The sequence below is a fragment of the Heterostelium album genome, assembly GCF_000004825.1.
Source record: "Heterostelium album PN500 unplaced genomic scaffold PPL_scaffold2, whole genome shotgun sequence".
In the NCBI taxonomy this organism is placed as follows: domain Eukaryota; phylum Evosea; class Eumycetozoa; order Acytosteliales; family Acytosteliaceae; genus Heterostelium; species Heterostelium album.
Genome location: NW_008805064.1, coordinates 768,293 through 794,520, shown reverse-complemented (window position 1 = coordinate 794,520; position 26,228 = coordinate 768,293). Strand labels below are relative to the sequence as shown.

The 26,228-nt window shown below is 34.6% G+C and overlaps 11 protein-coding genes across 11 annotated transcripts; 7 read left to right on the top strand and 4 right to left on the bottom strand.

Annotated features, from left to right (window-relative positions):
- Positions 1 to 374: 374 nt before the first annotated feature.
- Positions 375 to 3,458, top strand: PPL_01631 (helix-turn-helix domain-containing protein; the record flags this gene model as incomplete). The annotated part of the gene is made up of 7 exons (XM_020572637.1): positions 375 to 396; positions 479 to 770; positions 1,240 to 1,300; positions 2,047 to 2,114; positions 2,455 to 2,870; positions 2,906 to 3,191; positions 3,395 to 3,458. 7 exons carry the CDS (start codon positions 375 to 377, stop codon positions 3,456 to 3,458), a joined length of 1,209 nt encoding a protein of 402 aa, XP_020436754.1.
- Positions 3,459 to 4,336: 878 nt separating this feature from the next.
- On the top strand, positions 4,337 to 5,195 carry PPL_01630 (uncharacterized protein; the record flags this gene model as incomplete). The annotated part of the gene is made up of 3 exons (XM_020572636.1): positions 4,337 to 4,515; positions 4,680 to 4,841; positions 4,970 to 5,195. The coding sequence occupies 3 exons, from the start codon at positions 4,337 to 4,339 to the stop codon at positions 5,193 to 5,195; spliced, it is 567 nt and encodes a 188-aa protein (XP_020436753.1).
- A 772-nt stretch (positions 5,196 to 5,967) lies between these two features.
- Positions 5,968 to 9,248, top strand: leuS (leucyl-tRNA synthetase; the record flags this gene model as incomplete). The annotated part of the gene is made up of 2 exons (XM_020572635.1): positions 5,968 to 5,970; positions 6,072 to 9,248. The coding sequence occupies 2 exons, from the start codon at positions 5,968 to 5,970 to the stop codon at positions 9,246 to 9,248; spliced, it is 3,180 nt and encodes a 1,059-aa protein (XP_020436752.1).
- Positions 9,249 to 9,355: 107 nt separating this feature from the next.
- On the bottom strand, positions 9,356 to 10,867 carry PPL_01628 (uncharacterized protein; the record flags this gene model as incomplete). The annotated part of the gene is made up of 2 exons (XM_020572634.1): positions 9,356 to 10,288; positions 10,385 to 10,867. The coding sequence occupies 2 exons, from the start codon at positions 10,865 to 10,867 to the stop codon at positions 9,356 to 9,358; spliced, it is 1,416 nt and encodes a 471-aa protein (XP_020436751.1).
- A 996-nt stretch (positions 10,868 to 11,863) lies between these two features.
- Positions 11,864 to 14,622, top strand: gacP (RhoGAP domain-containing protein; the record flags this gene model as incomplete). The annotated part of the gene is made up of 5 exons (XM_020572633.1): positions 11,864 to 11,951; positions 12,367 to 12,431; positions 12,732 to 12,845; positions 12,953 to 13,249; positions 13,369 to 14,622. The coding sequence occupies 5 exons, from the start codon at positions 11,864 to 11,866 to the stop codon at positions 14,620 to 14,622; spliced, it is 1,818 nt and encodes a 605-aa protein (XP_020436750.1).
- Positions 14,623 to 14,964: 342 nt separating this feature from the next.
- Positions 14,965 to 15,453, bottom strand: PPL_01626 (glutaredoxin; the record flags this gene model as incomplete). Its single annotated transcript, XM_020572632.1, has 3 exons — positions 14,965 to 15,051; positions 15,143 to 15,216; positions 15,345 to 15,453. The coding sequence occupies 3 exons, from the start codon at positions 15,451 to 15,453 to the stop codon at positions 14,965 to 14,967; spliced, it is 270 nt and encodes an 89-aa protein (XP_020436749.1).
- Positions 15,454 to 15,964: 511 nt separating this feature from the next.
- On the bottom strand, positions 15,965 to 17,698 carry PPL_01625 (ankyrin repeat domain-containing protein; the record flags this gene model as incomplete). Its single annotated transcript, XM_020572631.1, has 1 exon — positions 15,965 to 17,698. The coding sequence occupies one exon, from the start codon at positions 17,696 to 17,698 to the stop codon at positions 15,965 to 15,967; it is 1,734 nt and encodes a 577-aa protein (XP_020436748.1).
- A 678-nt stretch (positions 17,699 to 18,376) lies between these two features.
- On the top strand, positions 18,377 to 19,417 carry nola1 (H/ACA ribonucleoprotein complex subunit GAR1/NAF1; the record flags this gene model as incomplete). Its single annotated transcript, XM_020572630.1, has 3 exons — positions 18,377 to 18,602; positions 18,815 to 18,963; positions 19,061 to 19,417. The coding sequence occupies 3 exons, from the start codon at positions 18,377 to 18,379 to the stop codon at positions 19,415 to 19,417; spliced, it is 732 nt and encodes a 243-aa protein (XP_020436747.1).
- Positions 19,418 to 19,598: 181 nt separating this feature from the next.
- Positions 19,599 to 20,228, bottom strand: PPL_01623 (uncharacterized protein; the record flags this gene model as incomplete). The annotated part of the gene is made up of 2 exons (XM_020572629.1): positions 19,599 to 20,051; positions 20,133 to 20,228. The coding sequence occupies 2 exons, from the start codon at positions 20,226 to 20,228 to the stop codon at positions 19,599 to 19,601; spliced, it is 549 nt and encodes a 182-aa protein (XP_020436746.1).
- Positions 20,229 to 21,229: 1,001 nt separating this feature from the next.
- On the top strand, positions 21,230 to 23,937 carry myoK (myosin IK; the record flags this gene model as incomplete). Its single annotated transcript, XM_020572628.1, has 2 exons — positions 21,230 to 21,415; positions 21,496 to 23,937. The coding sequence occupies 2 exons, from the start codon at positions 21,230 to 21,232 to the stop codon at positions 23,935 to 23,937; spliced, it is 2,628 nt and encodes an 875-aa protein (XP_020436745.1).
- A 177-nt stretch (positions 23,938 to 24,114) lies between these two features.
- Positions 24,115 to 26,190, top strand: PPL_01621 (uncharacterized protein; the record flags this gene model as incomplete). Its single annotated transcript, XM_020572627.1, has 1 exon — positions 24,115 to 26,190. One exon carries the CDS (start codon positions 24,115 to 24,117, stop codon positions 26,188 to 26,190), a length of 2,076 nt encoding a protein of 691 aa, XP_020436744.1.
- Between the last annotated feature and the right edge of the window lie 38 nt (positions 26,191 to 26,228).

Sequence of the window (26,228 nt, the reverse complement as noted above, 5' to 3'; positions counted from 1 at the left end):
ACTTTGATGCTTGTAAATTAAAATGATATTAATCTTATGATCTGATTTCGGAATGCTAGAGAAAACCTTAAGAAAAAGTTTTCCTAAGTTCAAATTTTTTTTACAAAAAAATTCTTTCTTTTTTTTTTTTCAATGTTTTTTCACCCAATTCACTTCAATGGGTAAATATATAAAGATGGTGTTGAAAAATTTTAAACAACAATTCAAATCATACATTTTCATTTGTAAAATATTTATTTATTTATTTATTTATTTATTTATAATAAATTCATACAAAACAAAAATTACAAAAACAATATTATTATTTTTAATCATATAAATATCTTTATTTCCTAATTTTATTTAAATTATATAAACAAAAACAAAACAAAACAATGTCAGAAATTGCCAAGAAATGTATGTAGATAAAAATAAATAGATGATTAGGATTATTGGTTCTAACTAAAATATCAAAAATGTTTATAAATATATAATATAGATAATGCAGGAACAAATAAAGGATCTTCACAATTCAATGCAAAGAAGATTGAAGAGGAAGAGGAATCAATCAAGATTCCAGAGTTAAAGGCATCAGTGCCAAAGGCTATTCAAAAGGCACGTACTCAACTCGGTATGAATCAAAAGGAGTTGGCTGCAAAGATTTACGAAACCACTTCAGTAGTTAATTCATACGAAAATGGTTCCGCCATTCCAAGTGTACCAATCTTGATCAAGATGGAGAAGGTTTTGGGTGTAAAGTTAAGAGGAAAAGACATTGGTACTCCACTCAAGTAAAGTGTTAGAGGAACAACAGCAACAGCAACAGCAACAACAATAACAACAACAATGCCAAGCGCCTAACCTGATCAACCTTTATACATATATATATTTAGTAACCAACAACTAATCAAACAACAATGACTTACTTACTTCTTACATGTAAAAATCAAAACACTTACAAACTTGACTAAAAAAAAAAAAACTAAAAAATAACAACTACAACAACGAACACCCTTTGCGAAACCAAATCAACATAAATTAAATTGAATCATAACATATATAATTCAACATATATTCAAATGAATAATATAATATTCAATAATAAGGTAAATCTCTCTCTCCTATCCCCTTTTTTTTTTTTTTTAAACCAACTATTAAATCAAAAAAAATAAACATTTTATTTCTTTTTCTTATGGTACCAAAAATATTTAAATAATTATTTTAAAATATATAAAATTAGTATTAAATAATTAATATAAGATTTACTGATTTACTAATGGGAATAAGTTTGAGATTTGGTCAAGTTGTAAATGTTTACAAAGTATGTATAATCATGCAGTAAAGAGAGTTAGGTAATTACAGAACCGACTCAAGTAAATAGAGTTGTGCATTGTAAAGTTCTCCATGAACTTCTCCGCTTGAGTTGCTTGCATTGAGTTTCCTACATTTCAATATCTGTCTAGGAAGAAGGAACTTCTTTGGACAATGGGAATCGATTGCTCTACCTTTAGATAAATGAAACAATTAAACAACTAGATTATCATCAACATTATCAAATAGATAAATGAACAATATATATTTTTAAAGATTAAAAAAAAAAAAACAACACTGAGATATATATGACAATGAAATAAATAAACAAACATTTTTTAATGTATATTCATTCAGTTTGAAGCAAACAAAAATTAAATACACACACAACTGTATTATTTTTTTCTTAGTGAAATTAATTCATTTTAATTTACTACCACCACACTCACTCCTTTTAAAATTGTTTGCAAGTTTATTCGTTATGAGTAAAAATTACTTATAAAGGTTTGTTGTTGGTTTTTATTTTTATTCATTAGCAAAACACCAACCAACTCTTTTATTATTTTATAATATAACTTTAATGTATCATTAATAACTATAATAATAATTATTAGTAAAAGAAACAAAAAGCTAAATAAATAAATATTGGTTTATTTTGTTTGTTTATTTTTTTTTTTTGTTTTTTTTTATTTATTTACATTTGCACTAAATTTATTTTTATCCAACCTTCCAAACACCCACATCGCATCTCAATAGTCATCGTCCTCATATACGAAAATATCAAAATTCATTATAAAACCAGTTCAACAACAAAAGAAGATAGGGTAGATCATATTAAGATATTGGGAAATTTTTAATTTTTTTTTATCACTTTTGTTTTTTTTTAGTTTTTTTTGAAGTTTTTTCGATAAGTTCAAAACTAAAACCACATTAATCTTTTATTATCATTCTCCAAACAACAGCAACAACAACAAAAAAACTCATTCGACCATCTGAAAGTAACCTGCAAAACAGCCTTAGATAGTCTGATTTTGCAAGAAGAGTATTAAAGTTGGTATTTTATTTTTATTTATTTATTTTTTTTAGAAATTTAAAGAGAGCTCTCTTCACACCACCTCCTCTGGACTACCAGCAGCAGCAGCAGCACAATCATTATAAAAATAGAATGATGATACTCGACAGTGAAGAAACAGTACATTTCGAGCTTGAGGAAGACTTTGACGGTATGGAGTATCCCGAGAAGTCAAAGTATGGCTGGGCCTACAATAGGATTCCTCTGACGAACGCGCAGTGGCTCTACATCTTTGGCGCACAGGGAGTGGTCTCTGGCATCATCAACTTTTTCATCAATATGTTTTTGGCGTGGGTCATCTACCCGAAAGGCGAAGGTGCCACCATCGTCTTTACTGGCTCTCTTACCTGCATTTTCTCTGACATCATCATGACCTCTTTCCTTCTACCAACGATCACCTGTATCCTCTCATCATTCCTCGTTACATTTGATCTTCGTAAAGGCAAGATGATATCACCGATCGACGAACGTTGGTTAAAACATCCATGTCTATCATGGATTCCTACTGGTAAGAAGAAGAATTGATAATTATAATAACTATAGTCTCAACATCTATACACTATGTACTAACTAACGACGTTTGTTATCTACTTTTCTACTTTTTAAACGTTTTAGGTATAAATTATAAGATTATAATTAAAAGAGCTATTATATTTGGTGTTTTGGGTGTTTGTGTATTCTCACCACCTACCTTGGTTGCTGTGTTCTTGGCAACGAAATCCGATGGCTACATGGTGTTGAAGTGGTCGTTCTATATCTTCAAGGGAATATGGTGTGCACTTCTCGCTATGATTGTATCACCACTCATTGCATTTGTATTGGTTGCCTCGTATAACCCAAGACATACTTTCTTCTCATAGTATTACTATTTAATGTTGTTTAATATATATAGTAGTAATAATAAGTAATAGTAATAGTTAGAAGTATAATAATAATAATAATAATAATATATAGAAAATGTTCATTTTTGGAGGAAGAAAGATATTTAAAGTAGAACGGGGATGGATGAAATCGCGTGCGATACAAATACAGATATGCATTGCATTGTACATCAAAATCAACATTAACTTTTGAAGAACATAACAGCGATGGTTAAGTGTTCTAATTGATAGTTGATTCCATTTAAATACACTATACACACACAACTATTTAAGAGACGATAATCAATGCAACGATCAAACTTATGGATTTGGTCACTTCAAAAGTATATTGTGATCCTACTACTATACAAGCCAATCAATTATTATTGTATTCCTATTCAACACATCTCTAACTCTAACCAAACCTAATGATGAACAACAAAACAAGCGCAATTCAACCAACCAACAAACAAACAAACGCCAACGAACATTCCAAATCATTTTTTAATAATACTCTTAATTAATATTAGCTAATAATAAAAGTAAAAAGAATGATTTTTAATTTAATTTATAAAATTTTATAATGAAGTTGTAATATCAAAACACTCTTTGGTGAGTGAGTTCAATTTCCTAAAAAGTCAATGTATAATGAAAGTAATTGCCGACAAATTTTTCTTGAGATATTATTATTGCATTGAAATTTGCAGCAAAAAAAAAAAAAAAGTGTTTGTTTGCCGAAATACATCAAAAAAATAACTAAAAAAATATAAATATTTTCTATTAAAAACAAATAATCAAATTTTTTTTTGTTTTTGTTTGTATATGTTTTTTTTTTCACTGAGAACTATCTATTTATATATTTATATAACTTAAAAATCAATAACATTAAAATCAATCATAAATTCGTTTTTTTTTTTAATTTTTAGGTTATTTTTTTTTTTGCTCATTTTTGACACAACTATAATTTGCAAACAGATTCAGCCAAAGGTTTTTTGAAATTTCATTATTGTTGTTTGTGTATATTTAGATATATTTATATTATTTAGTTTGTCGTTTAAATATAATTAGTTAATAGTTTTAGCACAGCTAATAGTTATAGCAACACAGGTTAAAAATGACAGCACAATCAAAACCAAATCAAATTGTAGAACAGATATCATGTAAAGTAATACATCCATGGAGCAAATCATGTACTTTGGCGGCGGCACAAATCTGGTTACAAGTATTCATTGCTGGTTTCAAATTATATGCACCACTATTCCTTATACCTACAATCATTTTCAAAAGAAAAGGGTATGTATTATTGGTTTTAGCATCAAATAACAACACACATCGCATCACTATTGATCAAATACACATTACTAACCAATCTTTATTGAATGTCATTGATTGACTGACTGACTGACTGATTTGATTGATTGATTTAAACTCTACAGACTTAAATTTATTATTACAAGATCACTGCCTGAAATCATTAGATCATCAACATTCCTTGGTACTTATGCCGGTGCATTCGGATCGGCCATTTGCTTTTTTAAATATCTTGCTGGTGGAAGAGATTACAAATCGATTGCAGCAATTAGCGGTTTCTTTGCTGGTCTATTATCAATTTTAATAGAGTATGTTGTTGTTATTATTATTTGTTGTTTGGTTTTGCATGTTATCATCCAACCATTCAATCAATCAATCAGTGCTGCTGGTTAACTAACATATTTTCTATTTATATTAAAACAAAACAATCGTTTAGGAGAAAGAGTAGAAGATCAGAATTAGCATTATATTGTTTGAATCAAACATTGGAGATCATGTGGAAGATGGCAGCAACCAGAGGATTTGCATTTTATATAAAGAATGGTGAAGTTTTAGTATTTATGATTGCATCTGCCATTCTGATGTATTTCTTCCAACACGAACCAGATAGCTTAAGAAGCAACATGAATGGACTTTTGAAATTCTTTATTGGTTCAAATTAATAATAATAATACTATAATAAATAACATTAAAATAAAAAAAAATAATATAAAACAAAACATTTAGAAAAAAAAAATAACTAAAATCATAACTAATAACACACAATTGAAACATTTACATCTATTTATATAATATAGCTAAAATCAGAATCCATACTTTATTAATAGAGTTATGCATATGGTTTTTTTTTTTGTTTTAGTTTTTTTAAAAACCAACTTTGTTGACCGACGTTTTTTAAAAAAAAAAATTGTGAAAAAAGTTTGAATTTAAATGAAGAACAAAATTTAAGTGTGTGTTTTGTTTTTTTAAAAAATCATCTTAAGGAATAGATAGATAGCATTATAGTTATTTAAATATTCTTGGGAAATTCCGATTAATTATTACTAGTAATAATATCATTAAATATTTGTATCACAAATCACCACACCCACATTACATTCACCACATCCATTGTATCTACCTAAATTTGGTAGAAACCTAAAAACTATATAATCGATTAAACTAATATATCATAAGGTAACAAAACAATCCAATGATAAACAAATAAACAAAAAAAGAAATACAACATCATAATAATAATAATAATAATAATAGTAAATAATCAAAATGAACAAACAATAAACAATCAAATCAATCAATCAATCAACCAAATTATAGTTAAAACAAACACTACTCTCAAAAATGCAAATACAGATTATTAATACTTTAATCGTTATATCAACAATTTCTATAGCAATATATTATTACAATAAATATCAACGAAACAAGAAGAAAATGGTAAGTTGTTATTGAATGTGATAGGATAAGAGATGATAATGAGGTGGTTCAATTTGATATTGATTTTGAAATCCACACACACACGGAATATATTTATATAGTCAACAGCTAAACTTGATTTCATTAGAAATTACGAATTGGAGATTCAAAAGGAATGGGAAGAGACAAAGGCATTCGAAGTGGATGCTCCAGAGAACCAATCGAATGAAGATGCACCAAAGTACATGGCATCATTCCCATATCCATATATGAACGGTAGACTCCACATCGGTCACGTTTTCACAATCACAAAGGCAGAGTTTATGTGTCAGTATCAACGTCTCAAGGGTAAGCGTGTTCTCTTCCCATTCGGATTCCATTGCACCGGTATGCCAATCAAGGTCTGTGCCGACAAACTAAAGAATGAAATGGCACAATTCGGTTGTCCACCCGTGTTCCCAGTGGAGGAGACGAACGACGACGAAGAGAAGCCAGCAGCCGTCGCCAAGAAAGACGATCCATTGGCTTTCAAGTCGAAAAAGTCAAAGGTACAAGCCAAGACCGGTGGCGCCAAATACCAATGGCAGATTATGCAGAGCATGGCCATTCCAGACGAGGAGATTCCAAAGTTTGCCGACTCTGCCTACTGGTTGAACTACTTCCCACCACACTGCAAGACCGATCTCCAGACCATCGGTATGGGTATCGATTGGCGTCGTTCTTTCATCACTACCGACGTCAACCAATACTACGATTCATTCGTACGTTGGCAATTCGAGACATTGCGTGAGCTCGGAAAGGTCAAGTACGGAAAGCGTTACTCGATCTGGTCGACCACCGACAACCAGCAGTGCGCTGATCACGAGCGTGCATCCGGTGAGGGTGTCCAACCAAACAACTTCACTTTGATCAAGCTCGAAGTTCTCGAGCCAGTGCCAGAGTGTCTCAAGGAGGTCGCTGCCACCGGAAAGAAGATCTACTTGGTGCCAGGAACCGTTCGTCCAGAGACAATGTACGGACAAACCAATTGTTGGATCCTCCCAACCGGAAAGTACGGTGCTTTCCAAATGAAGAATGGTGAGGTGTTCATCTGCACTGAACGTTCCGCCAGAAATATGTCTTACCAAGAGTTGACCGAGGAGACCGGAAAGTATCCATGTTTGGCCAAGTTCACCGGTGACCAATTGCTCGGTGCCGCTTTGAAAGCACCACTCGCCGTCAACAAGGTCGTCTATGTATTGCCAATGTTGTCGATCGACGAGAACAAGGGTACCGGTGTTGTAACATCGGTTCCATCGGATGCTCCCGATGACTATGCTGCTCTCCACGACTTGAAACAAAAGGAGCCATTGAGAAAGAAGTTTGGTATCAAGGATGAGTGGGTTCTCCCATTCGAAGTCGTTCCAATCATCGATATTCCGGGTTATTCCAATACCGCCGCTGTCAAAGCTTATCAAGACTTGAACATCAAGTCCCAGAATGATCGTGCTTTGCTCGACCAAGCCAAAGATGTCTGCTATCTCCGTGGTTTCACTGAGGGTATCATGATTGTTGGTGAGCATGCCGGTAAGAAAGTACAGGACGTCAAGAAGGCAATTAAAGACCAATTGATTGAGAGTGGACAAGCTTGCAACTACTCTGAACCAACCACTCCAGTCATCTCGCGTTCCGGTGACGAGTGTGTCGTCGCTTTGACCGACCAATGGTACATCAACTACGGTGAAGACGATCCCCAATGGCGTGACCAAGTCAACAAGACTCTCGAATCGATGGAACTCTTCTCTGCAGAGACAAAGAAGCGTTTTGAGACTGCTGTAGGTTGGTTGAATCAATGGGCTTGCTCTCGTTCATTCGGTCTCGGTACCAAGTTGCCATGGGACGAGCAATTCTTGATTGAATCACTCTCTGACTCTACCATCTACATGGCATTCTACACCATTGCTCACTTGTTGCATCAAGATTTCAACGGTAAGGTCGTTGGTCCAGCTGGTATCGCCGCCACCCAAATGACCCGTGCCGTCTGGGACCACATCCTCTTGGACAAGCCATACCCAGAGGGTTGCGAAATCTCCAAGGACACTCTTGCCGTATTGAAGCGTGAGTTCAACTATTGGTATCCATTGGATCTCCGTGTCTCTGGTATCGATCTTGTACAAAACCATCTTACTTTCTTCCTCTACAACCACGCTGCCATCTTTGCAGAGAAGATGCAACCAAAGGGTATTCGTGCCAATGGTTTCGTCCAATTGAATGGTGCCAAGATGTCCAAGTCCAGTGGTAATTTCCTCACCTTGTTCGACGCCGTCCAACAATTCTCTGCCGACGGTACCAGAATTGCTTTGGCCGATGCCGGTGACGGTATTGAAGACGCCAACTTTGTCGACAAGACAGCTTTGACCTCGTTGTTCAAGGTACACACTCAAGTCCAATGGGTACAAGAGATGATCGACATGAAGGACAAATTGTACAGCGGTGAATCCAACCGTCTCCAAGACGTCATCTTTATCAGTGAGATGAATCGTGCCATCAACAAGGCCGACGAAGCCTACGCCAAGTCACAATTCCGTGAGGCATTGCACACCTGTTTCTTTGACTTGCTCAACGTTCGTGACCACTACAAGTTGGCCATGGCAAAGAACGAGAACATGTCATGTGAACTCATCTTCAAGTACATCGAAACTCAAGCTATTCTCCTCTTCCCAATCATTCCACATTTCTCACAAAAGGTATTCTCCATGATCGGTAAGGGATCTATCCTCGCCGCCCGTTGGCCAGAGTCATCAAACATTGATTACCTCGCTTTGAGAACCAACGACTACCTCAAGAGCACCGTCTCTGAAGCACGTAACAAGGTCGGTATTTTCTTGAAGAACAAGAACAAGGGTGGAAAGACCGACGCCAAGGCAGAGAAGGCAACCATCTACATCACCAAGAACTTCCCCAAGTGGAAACAAACCGTTTTGCTCTACCTCCAGACCATCTACAACGATGCCAACAAGTCATTCACCAAGGATGTCAGCGCAATCCTCGAAGATCTCAAGAAGATGGATGAACTCAAGCCACAACTCTCAAATATCATGGCATTCGTAAGAATGATTGAAGGTGAACTCAAGACCGAAGGTAAACAAGCCCTCGATACCTCCATGCCATTCGACGAACAAGAAATCATCAGTCAAAACATGGAATACATTTGCAGAGCACTTGAATTGACCTCTGTAGAATGTCAAGAGATCGCTGATACCACCGGTATGAAGGGTGCACTCCCAGCTCCTGGTAAACCAACTTTCTTGATTCAATAAAAACAAATTAATTAAAATAATAAAACAATGTTTTACAACAAACAAAAAAAAATAATAAGTTTAATTTATAATATAATATATATTTTCTTATTTATTTATTAATTAATCTATTTATTTCTTGATTTCTTTTGTTTATGTTTAGATGATCTCTCTTCTTCTTCTTCTTCTTCTTCTTCCTCTTCATCATCATCTTCACCCTCTGTAAATTCAATATCGATTTCTTCATCTTGCTTTGACTTTTTTGATTTTCCTTTTCTTTTAGCTTTTTCTTTCTTTTTCTCTTTTTCCTTCTTCTTTGATTTTTTCTTTTTATCCTTTTCCTTTTCTTCTTCCTCTTCGTCTTCCTCCATTGACTCCTCTTTTTCTTTTCTTTCATCTTCCTCCTCTTCCTCCTCCTCCTCTTCATCGCTTTCTTTCTTTACAGCTGAAGGTCTTCCACGTTTCTTTGGACTTTTTATCTCTTCATCTTTTTCTTTAGCCTTTGACTTTGATGGTCTTACACGTTTCTTTGGTGGTACTTTTCTTATTTCCTCATCGTCGTCGTCATCATTATCAGCAGCATCATTATTCTCTTCCTCTTCTCGCTCAGTTTCGTGGTGCTCTTCTTTTGTAATACTCTTTGAGCTGGGATTGCTGTCTGTAAATTCAACGGTGGTGTCGCCATGATGCTCGTGATTATGCAACCAAAGATTCTCCAAGTACACTTCACACTCGCCTGTTGTGGTGTCGGCAGCCATCGGACTTTGATCAGCAAACTCTATCGTTACATTGTATTTCACTCCATCGAGTGGAATGCAACTCTCACCGGAATAGATGTTGATTTCATCGGCCAGTTGCTGCAGCTTTGTAACAAACTCTATGATATCCTCACTTCCATGATAGACAATGAATGGTCTGTCTTTGAATTGTGCATTCGATGGAGGTGCCGGATCGACTATTCCCATGGTTCCGCAAACGAAAAACTTGGTCTTCTCTTGTTGGCCATTACCGACATGATATAGCTTGTATCCAAGTTTTAATGTTATTTTTACATTTGTTTTCTAAAGAAAATATGAATATGAATAAATTAATAAATATAATATAATAATATATATTTCTTTTCTTTTTCTTTTCTATTTTTTTTTTATCTTACTTACAATTAATTTATGATCTTTAAGTAAATCTCTAAAGACAGCAAGGAAATTAACAAAGATACCACTGTGTGTCCCTTCATCTTCGTCGGCAACGATGATGGTAATTGGATGAGTTTGATGGAGATGCTCGAGTTTCTCTATGTCGGTCATCTCTCGCTGTTGCTCTGCAATGCCGTTGATAAGATTGGTGACGGTTTGATCGACATCATACTCTGTATTCTGAACCTGTTTGACACCCTCCAACATTACATTCCGATGCTTAAGCGATCCCAAATGTCTGGTGAGATCCTCTGGTCTGCTGAAATAAGCGTTACACGGCTCACAATGGTGAGGAGTCGGATCTTTGTGTTTCGAAGGTCTTCCCGCCATGTTTTTCTCGCATTCCGCAGCATTCTTGCAGTAATGAGTAGCATCTTCTTCATGACGTTTCAAATGAAACGGTCTGTCAAAGTGCATAGTACAATCTGTATGTATACATTTTGTCATTTTTATACTTTAAACAACTATATAAATCTATATCTAACTGCTATATCTATTGTTTAAAAAAAAAAATAAACAATCAAACAAACATTTCTTCACATACGCTTTTTGTGCAATTAAAAATTTTGCAAAATTTACTGAAATTTTTTTGTTTCATTTTTCAACCACTTTTTTTGTTTTTTCAGCGAGTGTGTGTTGATTCAAAAAAAAATTTGGCGCGTCCAAAATCATAATTATGAAAAGTATATGGTGTAAAGTTAAATATATGTTTATTAATCGATATTATGATCATAAATTGATGAAGATATTTTGTTTATAGATGATTCTTGATGATGATAGAAATATTCTAAATAGGTTTGTGTGAAACTGTAGTTTTGGTTGGCACGTTGGCGTAAAATCATTTTGAGTGGTGCCAAACGAAATAGCAGAATCATGAGATCAGTCGCTTTGAATATATTCCATCGGAAATTGTAGTTCCATCTCACGGGTTTACCGGTGGTTGGTTCCATATATTTATTTTCGACTTCGGTCACCAGATACTCGATGACATCGAGACGCGGCTGTCCAACGGCGTCTCTGAGGTGGTAGTTGACTGCGTACATCAAGAGGTTGTCGCAACACGAACATTCACCATAGTGATAAAACGAGAATCTAAACAGTTTCTCTTCAAAGAGGAAGCGAATTATCTCAAGACTCCCGACTTGGATCGCCAGTTGAAACAGTTTGTAGATTCTATAGTTATCGAGTTTCTTCATAGCATTCTTTGAGCTCTGTGATTTCAGTTGCTCTACATATTGATATTGTATTAGGAGGAGTGGATCCGACAACAAACCATTCCACCCAACCGACCTATTTGATTTCAGTACCGACCGATTTATCCATTGAACATATTGAAAAATTTTATTCCTAAGATAAATAATATTCAATACATATGAAAATAATTGTTTTTCCAACATATTATAAATTAATTATGCTTTATTTTATTATTTTAATAAGAATAGAATGACTGAAAAGGAAGAAAATAAAAAAACCAATAACAATATAAATTTATTCCTATCATATCGTTTCGTACATATAAATAATAATAATTGTTATTTATACAAAGCTTGATGATCATGTACTTGATCAATATTTTTTATGTGTTTGGTATGATAAAATAGAATTACCATTATTATTATTATCTGTTTGTGTATGTATTTTTCCCCAAACCACTTTACAAAAAATTGAATATTTTAACGTATTTGGTGGTAATCAAAAAAAAAAAAGATTTATTCAACACACAATTCCAAAAAAATCAATTTTTTTTTTTTTTTTTTTTTTTTGCAATAACACTCTTGGCTTTTGGATTAGTGTGGTACTCATTTTTTTTTTAACTATCTTATCTGTGTTTTCAAATAATTCAATCTAAAAAAAGTCATTGAATCAAAACCTATCGATTTTCTTATATTTTATGTTATTTTTAAACAAATAAAATTGATAAATCAGTTATTATTATTATTTATTAGATTTAAATACTCTTATCTTAGAATTGAATAAAATAAAGAAAGTAGTACTTCATCAAACCAAACAAGTAAGATTAAAATCGACTTCTATTGACATTCAATTCAATTCAAAAACTTCACCTCCTCCTTCATTTCAACAACAAACAATAGATATCTTAGCTTTTAACTTTTGAGTTGTATGTACATTCACACACTCATTTAGATTTGTTTTTTATTATTATTTTTTAACAAATTTCACTATTGAATTTACCTGACTATCATTCAACTCAATATTATTATTATTATTAAAACAACAAAATAATTTAACTTTGTGATTCTAACTTTGTTTATTATCATTTTAGTTTTTCAAAATATATATAAATATATAGAGCAGAATGAAGAAATTTAAAAAGACATTTGCTATAACAAAACAAAATGTTTTGGAAAAGACATCAAGCAGAGAGAACACTCTGGAACCTGAACAAATGAAAGAGTTGGAAAAAGTATGTATAATTAGAAGATGATATCTTTATATAAAAACAAAGATAATCTAACTAGATATTTATTTTATTAAATTAATTTTTTAAAAAAAACAAATTTAATTTAATAGCAAGTACAAGAATCAAGATTTTATTTAAGAAAACTTACAAAGGCAATTGAGAAGGAAACAGTTAGTACTGGTGTCAGTATTCAAGATGGTACAGAGTTGGCAGACAGTTTCATTGACTATAGTGTCCATGTAAGAGATAACTATCAGGATCTAGTGATTCTCTCTGGTATTCTCTCAAAGATTGGTGAGTTTCAAGCTGGCTTCGAAGATCTCAAGGCAAAGTTGAATTCATCGTTGGTCAACGATGTCAGTGATCCACTTAAAAAGATGGTTAAAACAGAGTTGAAACAAGCTCAAGTAAGTTGAAATGTTCACACAAGCTAGTGTGTTGTGATAAATTAATAATATCATCAACATCATCATCATCATAACTAATCACTCAACTCACTTCTTTTTTTTTATTTTAAATTATCAAGGAATCAAAAAGAGAATATGATAAAGTTAGAGTTGCTTACGATGCATCGCTATCGGATTTGAACAATCTAAAGAAGAATAAGAGTGTAAAACCAACAAAGATCACAGAACAAGAACAGGAATGCGATACGCTGAAAAAGGATTTCGAGTTGATCGGCATCGATACTTCAACACAGTTGAACGACACCAATATCATTGCAGAGTTTGAGACTGTCGAGAAGCTGTGTGACTATCTCGATACCTATCACACCTTCTTCCAGAAAGGATACAGATGGCTCGCCCAGATGATACCGGATATCTACGAGTATCGACTCTACGTCGAGAAGCGAAAGGCAGAACTCGAGAAATCAAAGGTGCGTATGTCGATGTTGTTGTCGCCAGCCAAATCGGGCGATGCTCTCAAACAAAAGGTGTTTGGCGAGGATCTCTCTGTGTTGATCACTCGCGACCAAACTAGCATCCCGATCTTTGTGGCCAAGGCATTCCAGGTGATTAGAGGACGCATCGAGGAGGAGGGACTCTTCCGTATGTCCGGACCAAAGAAGGAGGTCGTCGAATACAAGTTGATGATCGACGACGGCAAAGACTATAACTTGGCAAACACATTCGATGTGCACGTCGTTTGCAATCTCGTTAAGCTGTTCCTCCGTGAGTTGCAGCCAGAACCGCTTCTCACCTACAGTCGCTACAACGAGTTCATCGATGTGTGCAACATCGAGTCGCCCGACGAGCGTATCAACAAGGTCAGCCGAATCATCCATTCGCTACCGAAACACAATTTCAATCTGCTGCATCATCTCATTCATCTGTTGAATCAAATCTCACTGAATCCCAAGAACAAGATGGGACCTGCCAATTTGGCAACCGTTGTTGGTCCCAACATTCTGGTGTCGCAGACCGACATCGTCGTCGAGGATATAGCACTTGGAAACATGGTGATCACAACGATCATTCAAAACTTTGAAAAGATTTTCGGTGGACCACCCGTTTTCGAGCCGATCCCCGTAACCAACAAACTGAGCACCTCTGCATCCTCCAGCAACATGACCAAATCACCATCGTTCAACAACAATCATCCATCACCAGCAGCAAAGAAAGCACCACCCGTCAGTCCAAGGAACTACGATGAAGATTCCACTTCACCCGCAGTATATCAAGGTCATATGATGAGAAATAGAAATCTGACGTCATCTGGATCCACTCTAGGCGATAGTTTTGATGAAGGTGATGCTGTAGAATTAACTGATGATGAATAGAGTAATAATAATAATAATAATAGCTATATTTAAATTGCGAAAATAATCAATCAATCAATCAACTCCACCAACAACAACAACTTATAAAGTTTTTTTTTCCAAAACTAACAACTAAATATCCACCAACCAATCCTAACAAAGTAATATATTATTTATCATATATAAATCAAATTTAAAAAACCAAATTAATTAAAATAAACTTTTCAAATTGTATTTTATCAACAACAACAATTAATTTATGTTCCATTTTACAAGATTTTTTTTATTTATTTACTGCAAAATTCATCCAATAGGTTTTGGTTGTTCAATTGAATGGAAATGCAAAGCTATCCTATTATTATTTTAATTGAAGAGAGCCATGAATTGGTCGACTTCCTCCAATGCTTGACAGTCATCGTAGTTACCAACAAACTTATCATTAACAAACAACTAAAATATATAAATAAAAAGTAATTAGTGAATCAAGATTCATAGATATTGAATAAATGATGATTGCAGCAAATCAAATGATAACACATACTTGTGGGAGTTCGGTTTTACCACTGACTTTTTTCATGTGCTCTCTTTTCTCTTGATCAGAAGCAACATCATATTCTAGAAATAGTAGTAGTCAAGTAAATAATCATGATGATATTTATATATTGTAAAATAAATTATTAATAAATCTCTGTGATTGAGTTGAGTTTTAAAAAACTAGAATCTAGTTGCTCTGATAGACATACCAATGTATTTGATACCTTTGGCCTCCAAGAGAGTCTTCAAAGCTTGTTGATCCTTCTTGATCTTCAACATTCCAGTTGCTGATGAAGTATATACTGCTACGTTTGACATTGTTATTGATTGTTGTTTATTTTAATACAAAACTTTAGAATCTAAAAATAAATAAATTGATATTAATTTAATGATGATTGACAAATAAAATGAAATATTTTAATAACAAAATTTCACACAAATATAAAAAAATCAATAAAATTATTGCAATTATTTTAAAAACCCACACACTTTTTTGGGTTTGGATAATTAGATGAATAGTTTTGTTTTTACCTGTTTTTTTTTTTGAAATAATAGTTGATAATTTATCTTACAGACTAAGATACCAACCCAATTTATATTATACAATAAACTTTAGATAATTTTTGTATTTATTTTTATCTTTGTTATGAATATATTTTTTATTTTATTTATTTATTTTTGAGTTAAATGTAATTGCTAATACCAAAATAACAATTTAATTAATTCATTAAAGAACTGACTTGATTTAGATTTGATTACTAGAAGAATGTGTACATTCTTTTTTTTTTTTTTTTAGAGGTTTCAAAAAATAAATATTTTTTATTTGCATTCAAATCAAATTTTTATGGTCTAGATAAAGTTTAACATTTCTAGCTACCAACTGTGAATAGTTCTTTGCAATTTCCATCACCTTTTCACTATCGAAATCCGGGCATAGATTAGCAATCATTACATCTGCCAAATCATAGCTTGAATAAGAGATTGCATCCACAAAGTGTCTGTTGGTCCATTGCACATAGTTTTTCCCTGTCAAAAATTTGAATATCTCCACTTTGTTACCCAAGATTGAATAGGACAATGCACTATTTGTACAACCTTCGTTCTCAATAAAATCTAGGTATTTGAGTACCTCGAATTGATCGTTCTGAACAGCCCTATCAATGGAATTCTTTGTCACCATCACACCAAATACCTCTTTACACTCGTATAGATATTGAATGAAATCCAGCTGACCGTGAGCACATAGAGTATCGAATTGTAGAGCGGTGATATTCAGATCGATTTCCATTCCCCAACTTATGGCGTGTTGTGTCAGAACTTTGAATACTTCAAACTGTCGGTTTGTCAGGGCATTGGTGACAGCAACCTCTGTGAAATCCTCCGTTTTGTTGTCCAAGAGGAATTGAATCACTTCAACTGATTTATATTTACATTCATCGATTGCCTCTCTGGTAAATCCTTCTGTACGATTCTCATGTAACCATCTAAGAGTTTCCAAACACTTGGACTTGTTCATTGCTATTTTTGTACAACCATGATTACTATTCTCATGCAACCACTTTACAATCTCCAGTTTTCCGTTTGCAGCAGCGACATTCATGACATGTGGATTTGGAGATAATTCGGTATACCTGGAGTAGAACCACTGCAAAACTTGAAGACGTCCATTCTTGGCTGCAGCTTCCATTGCCTGATCAACATAATAGTCTTCTTTAGCAACATTCTCATCAATCCATTTGACTAGTGGCAAATTACCCAAGCTGGCTGCATGAACAATTGCCGAATACTCTAGAACTATTTGGAAATTATTATTTAGGCACCATTCAATGTGCTCCATTGTGCGATCGGATATCATTGGTGTCAACCTGACTCTAAGTTCCTCAATATAGCGGTTGGCGATCATCCACTCCAACATCTCCAGACGATTGTAAACAAAAAGTGAGCTTATCTTGACTCCAGGATGTGCTCCAACCCGTCCGAAATTGGTAAACAACCATTTCAATACCTCGAAATGGTTACCAATGACTGCGTTGCTCAAGTATCTGTCCAAACCGGTTGACCAAAAGTGTTTCTCGGCTCTTGTTGCTATCCATTTCATAATATCCAAATTACCTTTAAACGAGCACTGGTCGATACTCTCTCGGTAGTGATAGAAATTTTCGTTTGCAAATGAATGTGTCTCCTCCAACAGATGTAAACACTCTAGACTGCCGCCCAACGACAAATCGAGCAAGACATTCGATCTACTGACATAATCGTAGGGATTCACGTTCAAATCTTTAATAATATAACTTAGCATTGGATAGCAGCTATTCAACAATGACTCTTTGATGGCATGGTAAATTGAATTTCTAATAAGATAGGGTGGTACATTTTCTAAATAATCTTTAAGCTGATCTAGAAAACCATATTGGATCATCAACTTGACGTTGGAATTCAATTCTTTCCATCTACAAACAATCAAGTATTTACCAATATTTCTGTGAATCCAATATACACTATCAAAAATTTGTCTAGCCAACACCTTATTTGAGAATATCTTACTAAATAATTTATGTTCCATCACTACTTATTAGATTAGTGAGATCATATGACTCTTTTTGGAATATTATAATAATTATAAAGATGATCAAACTAGTTTTCTTTTAAAAGGATATTTTTTTATCTTTATTATTTTTTTTACAAATTTTTCTAAAACAAGATTAAAGAAGTAACGTTGTAGAGTGAGCTTAGGAAAATCATAACTTTTTGTGGTTCCTTTGTTGTTATTCTAAAAACTTTTTTTTGTTTTTTTCTTTTTCTAATTTTTTTTATTATTTTTTTTTTTTTGTATTTTTTTTTTTTGAAACGAACGAATTAATATTGAAATAGTTTTTTTTTATTATTTTTTATTTTTTTAATCATTTTTCATATCGATCTATTGTGTCATTATTTATTATTATCTTATTAATAACTAATAACCCAATACAACACGACAGATTAAATTTGATTATCAACCAATTGATCATTCAAGTTTTTTCGATTTATTTTAAATAAAGTGTTGTTAGAGATTTCTTCTCTTTTTCCTCTCGATTCTTTAGCTCAAATTCGACCGAAATCGTTTGATTAACAGTCAACAGCAAACCCAATCAACTCTACAAATCTATATCTAAATTAAATTAGTTTTAGATTAGATTTTTTTCAACAACAAAACAACAACCGTTTTTTTTTCAAACTCGAATTATATAAACCTAGCAAAGAAATGTCTGGTCGTGGTGGATATGGTGGTGGTGGCCGTGGAGGTCGTGGTGGATTCGGTGGAGGTCGTGGTGGATCATCCGGTGGTGGATACGGTGGTGGTCGTGGTGGATCTTCCGGTGGTGGATACGGTGGAGGTCGTGGTGGATCATCCGGTGGATACGGTGGTCGTGGTGGTGGTGGTAGTTACGGAAATCGTGACGGTGATGCCATCCCAGATCAAGTTGTCGGTAGGTTTATTCTTTGAATTATAATTTGATTCATATCTATCAATCAATCAATCAAATAATTATCTATTTATTTATTTTTTTGGATTTGGTTGATATTATCATAACTACAGATTAAGAAATAATTTTGGTTAATTGATTATGGATTGGAATTGATAGAATATGAAAGAATGTAAATGAACTATTTATTAATTAGTGTGATTATTTAATTATAGAACTTGGAGCTTTCACACATACATGCGAAGAAACTATTGTTTGTAAATTAACTCATGCCGATGTACCAAAATTCAACTGCAGAGTCTTCACCTCCAACAAACAAAAGTTGGGTCAAGTTAGTGAAATTTTCGGACCAATCAATCAAGTAGTAAGTGTTGGAATAATATTTGGATTGTTAACAACAACAACAATATCTATCTCAGAATTTCATTTTAATTAACATATCTATTCATAATAATAAATAGTTTTTCAACGTTAAATTGGACAATGGTGTTCAAGCTTCAACCTTCAAGACAGACGATAAAGTATTTTGCGATCCATTCTCTGTATTACCACTAAAGAATTTCCTCGAGGAACCAAAACCAAAGGCTAAGGTTCCACAAGGTGGTCGTGGTGGTGCTGGTGGACGTGGAGGTCGTGGTGGTGCCGGTGGTCGTGGAGGACGTGGCGGTGCTGGTGGTCGTGGAGGACGTGGTGGTTTCGGAGGTGGAGGTCGTGGTGGTGGCCGTGGAGGTTCCAGCGGAGGACGTGGTGGTTTCGGAGGTGGAGGTCGTGGTGGAGGCCGTGGTGGTTTCGGAGGTGGACGTGGAGGACGTTCATAAACTTCCCCTTTTTTTTAAAAAAACAAAACAAGAATAAAAATAAAATAAAACCAAAAAATCCATAATATTTAACTATTTTTTTAAAATTCTATATCTATCTTTTTTTTTCCAAATCATTATTAATTATATATTAATAATGAAAAAAGAGGATTCTGATTGTTAATTTTATTTTCTAAAGTTATTAGAGATTCATCTTGAAAATACGGTATCCAACGACATCAGAGTAATTATAGTAGATGGTTTGGAAACCTGGATCGTTGACGTAGAGAGTTTGTGCATCGCTGTCGTAACCGACACAGAGTACAAAGTGACCACCATTGAGAACGTTCAAGATTACAGTGACTCTTTGGTTGAGGAGTTCGGCGATATCCTCCATTGAAAGCGAGGTTCCTGGAATCGATGGACCGACCCATTGTACAGCTGGCAACTCTGCAACGACACCCTCCTCCAACTCATCATTGGAAGTGTATCCTTGGTTGGTCTTCAACCAAGCATTGAGAGTACCTGGTGTAGCCAATTGGCCATCGACTTGAATACCTTTTCCTGCCAACGACATCGATACCGATGACATCAAACAACCTACTTCACAAACTGTTGTTGTAATAATTGTATTATTACCCCATGCTGGATCACACTATAAAATCAATCAATTAATAGATTAATCATCTTTAGTTACATATTACAAGCAACATTAAACATTGTTTCGAAATCTTACCTGTTTGTAAAGTGGATAGGAATATGGAATAACTGGAATTGAGTGTACAAGGTTGACAGCTACGCAAACAAATATCAATGCTCTGATTAAACTCATGATTCTAACTTTCTATAACTTTCTTTCTGTTTGTGGATGGTAATATCAACAGCATCAGTTCCATAAGATTAAAATCCGGATGAAAAAATCAAAATTAAAAAAAATTAAAAAAAAAATTAAAAATCTTAAAATCTTCCAAGATATTTTATTTTGCAATTGATTGTTCCCATTTCTTTAGCATCTGACCTCTCTCTATTTCTAATTTTTATTACATTTTTTTTATTAATTAATAATTACTATCGAATTGTATTGAATGAAATTATTATATCAAAACTAATGCGTAAATGATAAAAAAATATAAAATTAATTTAATGAAAAATTTTGTCATATGTCTATTTATATGAATTAGTTGTTCATGATGATGGACATCCGTTATTTAGATGACTACAAATAAGCTTGGTTGTAAAAATTAATTAATTATAAAAAAATTCAAAAAAAAAAACCCTTTTGCAAAAATGGATGGTAAATAATTGGGTTGGACAAACAAACCCACCAAAATTTTTAAATTTTTATGAAATATTATAAGAAAAGTGTAATATGGGAAGCAAAATTAAACACATTCATTGATTGACTGATTGATCTTTGTACCAACAATAAAAAACTGCTGCAGCTTATTATTCATCGTTTTTTTTTACTTTTTATTTTGATAATAAACAATCAATCTCAAACCCCAACAACTATCATATTTTCAATAATAACTATTTCTACATTTACACACTCCACAAATATAGTGTCATAGTAGTAGTTTACTATAATCAATTGATTACCAAATAATAAAAAATAACAAAAAGCAAAAAAGAAGATATATAATAATAAATAGATAATTTTCTATTTTAATAAAAACTTCTAATAATAGCCAAAAAAATCAATTGAAAATATAGATATCTATCAATATAATTTTATTTATTTATTTATTTATCTTGTTGTATAATAACTTTATTTATTTTATTTATTTATTTGTAAATTAAAAAAAACAAAACAAAGAAACAACCAAAAAAACAATGTTTCGTTTATTTTCATCTGGTGTAGATGATTTGGTATTGGTTTCATCACCATCAAATGGTGAAGTTACCAATCAAATCGGTGCTAGATTCGACAGAGAGTTGATTTATACCAATATCGGTGAGGTATTGGTTGCTGTCAATCCATACAAACAACTTCCAATCACTGGTCCAGAGTTTATCAAAGTAAATATCAAAAAAGAAAAAGATTTAGAAACTTGGAAATCAATATTAAAATTTTGTTATCACCATTATTATTATTTTAGATGTATCAAAATGCATCTGGTGGTGATGCATCTCCACATATTTTCCAATTGGCAGAGCGTGCCTACAGAAGATTAGTGGATGATAACGAATCACAATGTGTAATTATTTCAGGTGAATCTGGTGCTGGAAAGACTGTTTCCGCTAAGTTGATTCTTCAGTATGTCACTGCTGTCAGTCCAAATAACAGTTATGGATCGGCGATGGGAGGAGGTGGTGGTGGCGGTTCACTACCACAGTACGACGGTGGAGCAGACGACAATCCAGCGATGCCAGGTCGTGGTAGAGCATTACCAGGTATGATGCCGGGCGGTAGAGGTGGAATGCCACCAAGAGGCGGTGCACCAGGTAGAGGAGGAGCTCCACCCCCAAGAGGAGGAGCGCCACCACCCAGAGTTGCTGCGCCACCACCCAGAGGAGGAGCACCACCCCCAAGAGGAGCACCACCACCCAGAGGAGGAGCCCCACCACCTAGAGTTCCACCTCCACCAGCTGGAGGTTATGGAAGTGATAATGGCGGTGGTGACGATGATTACCAACCACCAGCAAGAACTGTTGTTCCACCACCAGGTCGTGGCGGACCTCCAGGAAGAGGAGCACCAGCTCCACGTGGTCGTGGAGGACCCCCACCCCGTATCGCTCCATCTGGAGGTGGTGGTGGAAGAGGTGGAGGTACCGTCGATGTAGAACATATTAAGCGTGTAATTCTAGATAGTAATCCGCTGATGGAGGCAATTGGAAATGCCAAGACAGTGAGAAACGACAACTCTTCGCGTTTCGGAAAGTATTTGGAGATTCAATTCGATAGTAACAACGCACCGGTCGGTGGACAAATCTCAACTTTCTTGCTCGAAAAGACAAGAGTAACATTCCAACAGAAGGGTGAGAGAAACTTCCATATTTTCTATCAGATGTTGGCCGGACTCGACCAGTCGACAAAGAGCGAATGGGGATTGACCGATGCCTCTGCATTTTATTACCTCTCACAATCGAAATGTACCACTGTCGAGGACGTCGATGACGGTGCCGACTTCCGTGAGGTCTGCAAAGCCATGGAGACCGTTGCAATCTCAAAGGATGAACAAACAGAGATTTTCAGAATCCTAGCTGCCATTCTCCACGTCGGTAATATCCGATTCCAAGGTGAGCCACCAGCCGAAGTCATCGATACCAATCCATTGCAATGGGCTGCAACTCTACTTGGTTGCGATCCACAATTCCTCGGACAATCGTTGAACCATCGTCAGATTCAATCGGGATCCGTTCGTCACACTCAATATGCAGTTCCACAGAATCCGGACCAAGCTGCCGGTCTTCGTGATGCTCTCGCCAAAACATTGTACGACCGTGTCTTTGACTTTATTGTAGCACGTATCAACACTGCCATGCAGTTCCATGGACAATCCAAGGTTATTGGTGTACTTGACATCTATGGTTTCGAGATTTTCGAGAGAAACAGTTTCGAACAGTTCTGTATCAACTATGTAAACGAGCGTCTACAACAGATTTTCATTGATTTGACTGTGCGTGGTGAGCAACGTGAGTACCACGAAGAAGGTATGAAGTGGAAGGACATCTCTTTCTTTGATAATAAGATCGTGTGTGACTTGATCGAAGGTAACAAACCACCTGGAATCATGCGTGTTCTCGACGACGTCTGCAAGACAGTGCATGCCGTCGACTCTGCAACCGCCGACATCAAATTCATCGAAAAACTTCAGGCATCGATTCAACATCCACATCTCGAATTCATTGGACACGACGAATTCACCATCAAACATTATGCAGGTGATGTAACCTACAATATCGAGGAGTTCTGTTTCAAGAATAACGATAATCTCTATGCTTCGATTGTATGCTGTATGCAAACCTCCACCTATCCATTCATTGCCGGTCTCTTCCCAGAGAACATGATGGACAACAAACAAGCACCGACTACCGCATCTTTCAAGATTCGTCAATCAGCCAACTACCTCGTTCAACGTCTGTCGGCTTGCACTCCACATTATATCCGTTGTATCAAACCGAACGACCGTAAACAACCGATGAACTTTGTGTCGTCGCGTGTCGAGCATCAAGTAAAGTATCTCGGTCTGCTAGAGAACATCAAGGTAAAGCGTGCCGGTTATGCTTACCGTCATTACAAGAATATTTTCCTCGACCGTTTCGGAAAGATCTTTGACGTGCCACCCAGAACCATTCCAGAGTTTGTCGAGCAGATCGTCCGTGCCTCCAAAGACATTCCAGCCGATGAGTTTGAAGAGGGTAAGACTAAGGTGTTTGTTCGTAATCCAGAGACTATTTTCATGCTCGAAGATCTACTCATGCAGAAACTCGACCCAGAAGGTTACAAAGAAAGAATGAAACTCTACAAAGAAAATGAGAAATTGGCTCAACAAAAAGCTGGTAAACATTCTCTTAAACCAAAATGTTTAATTCAATAAATATTTATATTTCTTTTAATATTATAACAACAACAAAAAAAAAATCTTCTTTGAATATTCTAAATCATATCATATATTTATCATCCTCAATTATTCACCAAAATTTCTGATTTCAGAAAACAAAATCTGGCTGCCTTGAAAAAAAAAATATTAGCTAACTAATACTAAAAAAACAAAATGACAGATAATAAGATAAACTTATTCTTTAAAATAATAAATAATACCTATTTATTCAATTTAATATGTCAATTTATACATTCAAAACATTTCAAATACTATTGTAAAGCCAATTCAAAGTATATTGAGTATGCAGGTTATCTTGTTAAAAATGGTTTGTTTGACAAGATGAATCTGGAATATCGAATAAACACTGTTTTTGGTTGGTCTACTTTGTCTTTGGAGTATCTGGTGTCTCAACATCGTAATGAGGTGGGTCTCATTGAAAAGTTGATTGATAGATACGTTGATCCTAAGAGACCACTACCAATCAACAATATAGTTCTTTCATCAGCAATCAAGCATGCAACAAAAGATTTCTCATTGGTCAAGCTTCTACTCCATCGATTCACCAATGTAATAGATACCAATACATATGCAGCAGCGGCTGAGCACGGAAGAACAGAAATCATTCAATATATGATGATTGAATTCCGAGAGATTCCCAAAATTGGTAAAAATGCAGTCATTGCTGCATGTAGACATGGACAGTTACAAACTCTTATCTTCTTGGATCAATATGAAAAGAAGCTATTCACTCATTTACCAAGTGATAATGTTGTGAAATTTAATGTGGAAGCTCTGAATGCTGCTGCATCAGGTGGATCACTCGAATGTGTTAACTATCTATTGGAGAATCGTACTGAAGGATGTACTCACGGTGCTTTAGATGGTGCTCTAATGATTGGAAGGTTAGATATTGTAGAAGCGATCAGACAAAGATTTCCACAGCTAGAATGTTCAAACAATGCAATCAAAGGAGCGAAGGATGTTAAACTTGAGATTCTCAAATATATTTTAGATAACAAGTTGCTATCGAAAATTGAAATATCAAATTGGACATTCATCGAACACTGTGCCACCAGTCTAGAGGTACTTTCATATTTGGTGATCGATCAGAAGATTCCATGCACACACGTATCACACAGAATGCTTGAATGTTGTGGGTTAAGTTTGGTTGAATTTCTCGTTGAGAATAAGATATTAAAGAAATCATCATCGATGCGTACATACATAGGAACCACAGCTAACTTTGCAGAGCAAAATGGTAATTTGGATATAATAAAGTATTTGGACTCTGTTAAACTATTGGAGCATCAGCGACTTGCCTATTGTCAATATCCGCAAATCGTTGAATATGCATTGAATAAATCAAAGAAATCATTCCCTAAAGTGATGCCTGCCCCCAACAGTGTCACCAAAGAATCAAGAGATGGAATCTTCGAATTGGTTACACTATTGGCCAAGCATGGGATCACTTTCAATCCAATTCAATCTTTAGCCTACATTGCAGAGGTATCGCTAGAGATGTTTATTTTCTTTGAAAAGAATTATAAATTGGAAAAGCTTCCAGATTATGCAAAACGTGCTACGAATGTAGGATTAGTGGATCTTGTCAAATATCTCCATCGCAACGGCTATCCTATTGACAAGGGCTCAGTGACACAAGCTATTATAAGAAATCATTTTGATGTCTTGAAATATCTAGTCGAATCTGTCAATCTGGTTTATGGTTCCGATTTAATTGAATCCTCGATAAAATCCAAGAACTTTAGAATCGTGGAATATTTGGCAAATAAGTTTCCAGAGATAAATCCAAATATCAGAATTGTTCAAGAGTTGATAAAAGCAAATAGTTTGGAAATAACAGAGTTTATAGTAGAGCGATATATAAAATTGGATAGAGTTGAACATCAGCCAGATGAACGTATTATCTTGAGTGTTTATTCAGAGCTTGACTATGATGTATTCCTATGTCTTTGTAAGCATGCTTCACACTTGTTTGATATTTGTCCCAATACCATATACCTATTTTTCCACAATGGCGGTTTGGATTTCCTTAGTGTTTTGTTTAGCACTTTCAAAGAGATTGACTGGACGTTAGGACTTCTCCTACAAGTTCGCTCACTGGAAGTTCTTTCATTAATAATGGCAAACGTGAAAATAAGTAAACAATGGAAAGCAGAAATGATAGATAAAGCAGACTCTCACGGAAACTATGAAATTTCAAAATATTTATCTAAATCAATGAATTAACATTTAAAATTTTGGAAATAAAAATACAATTTATTATT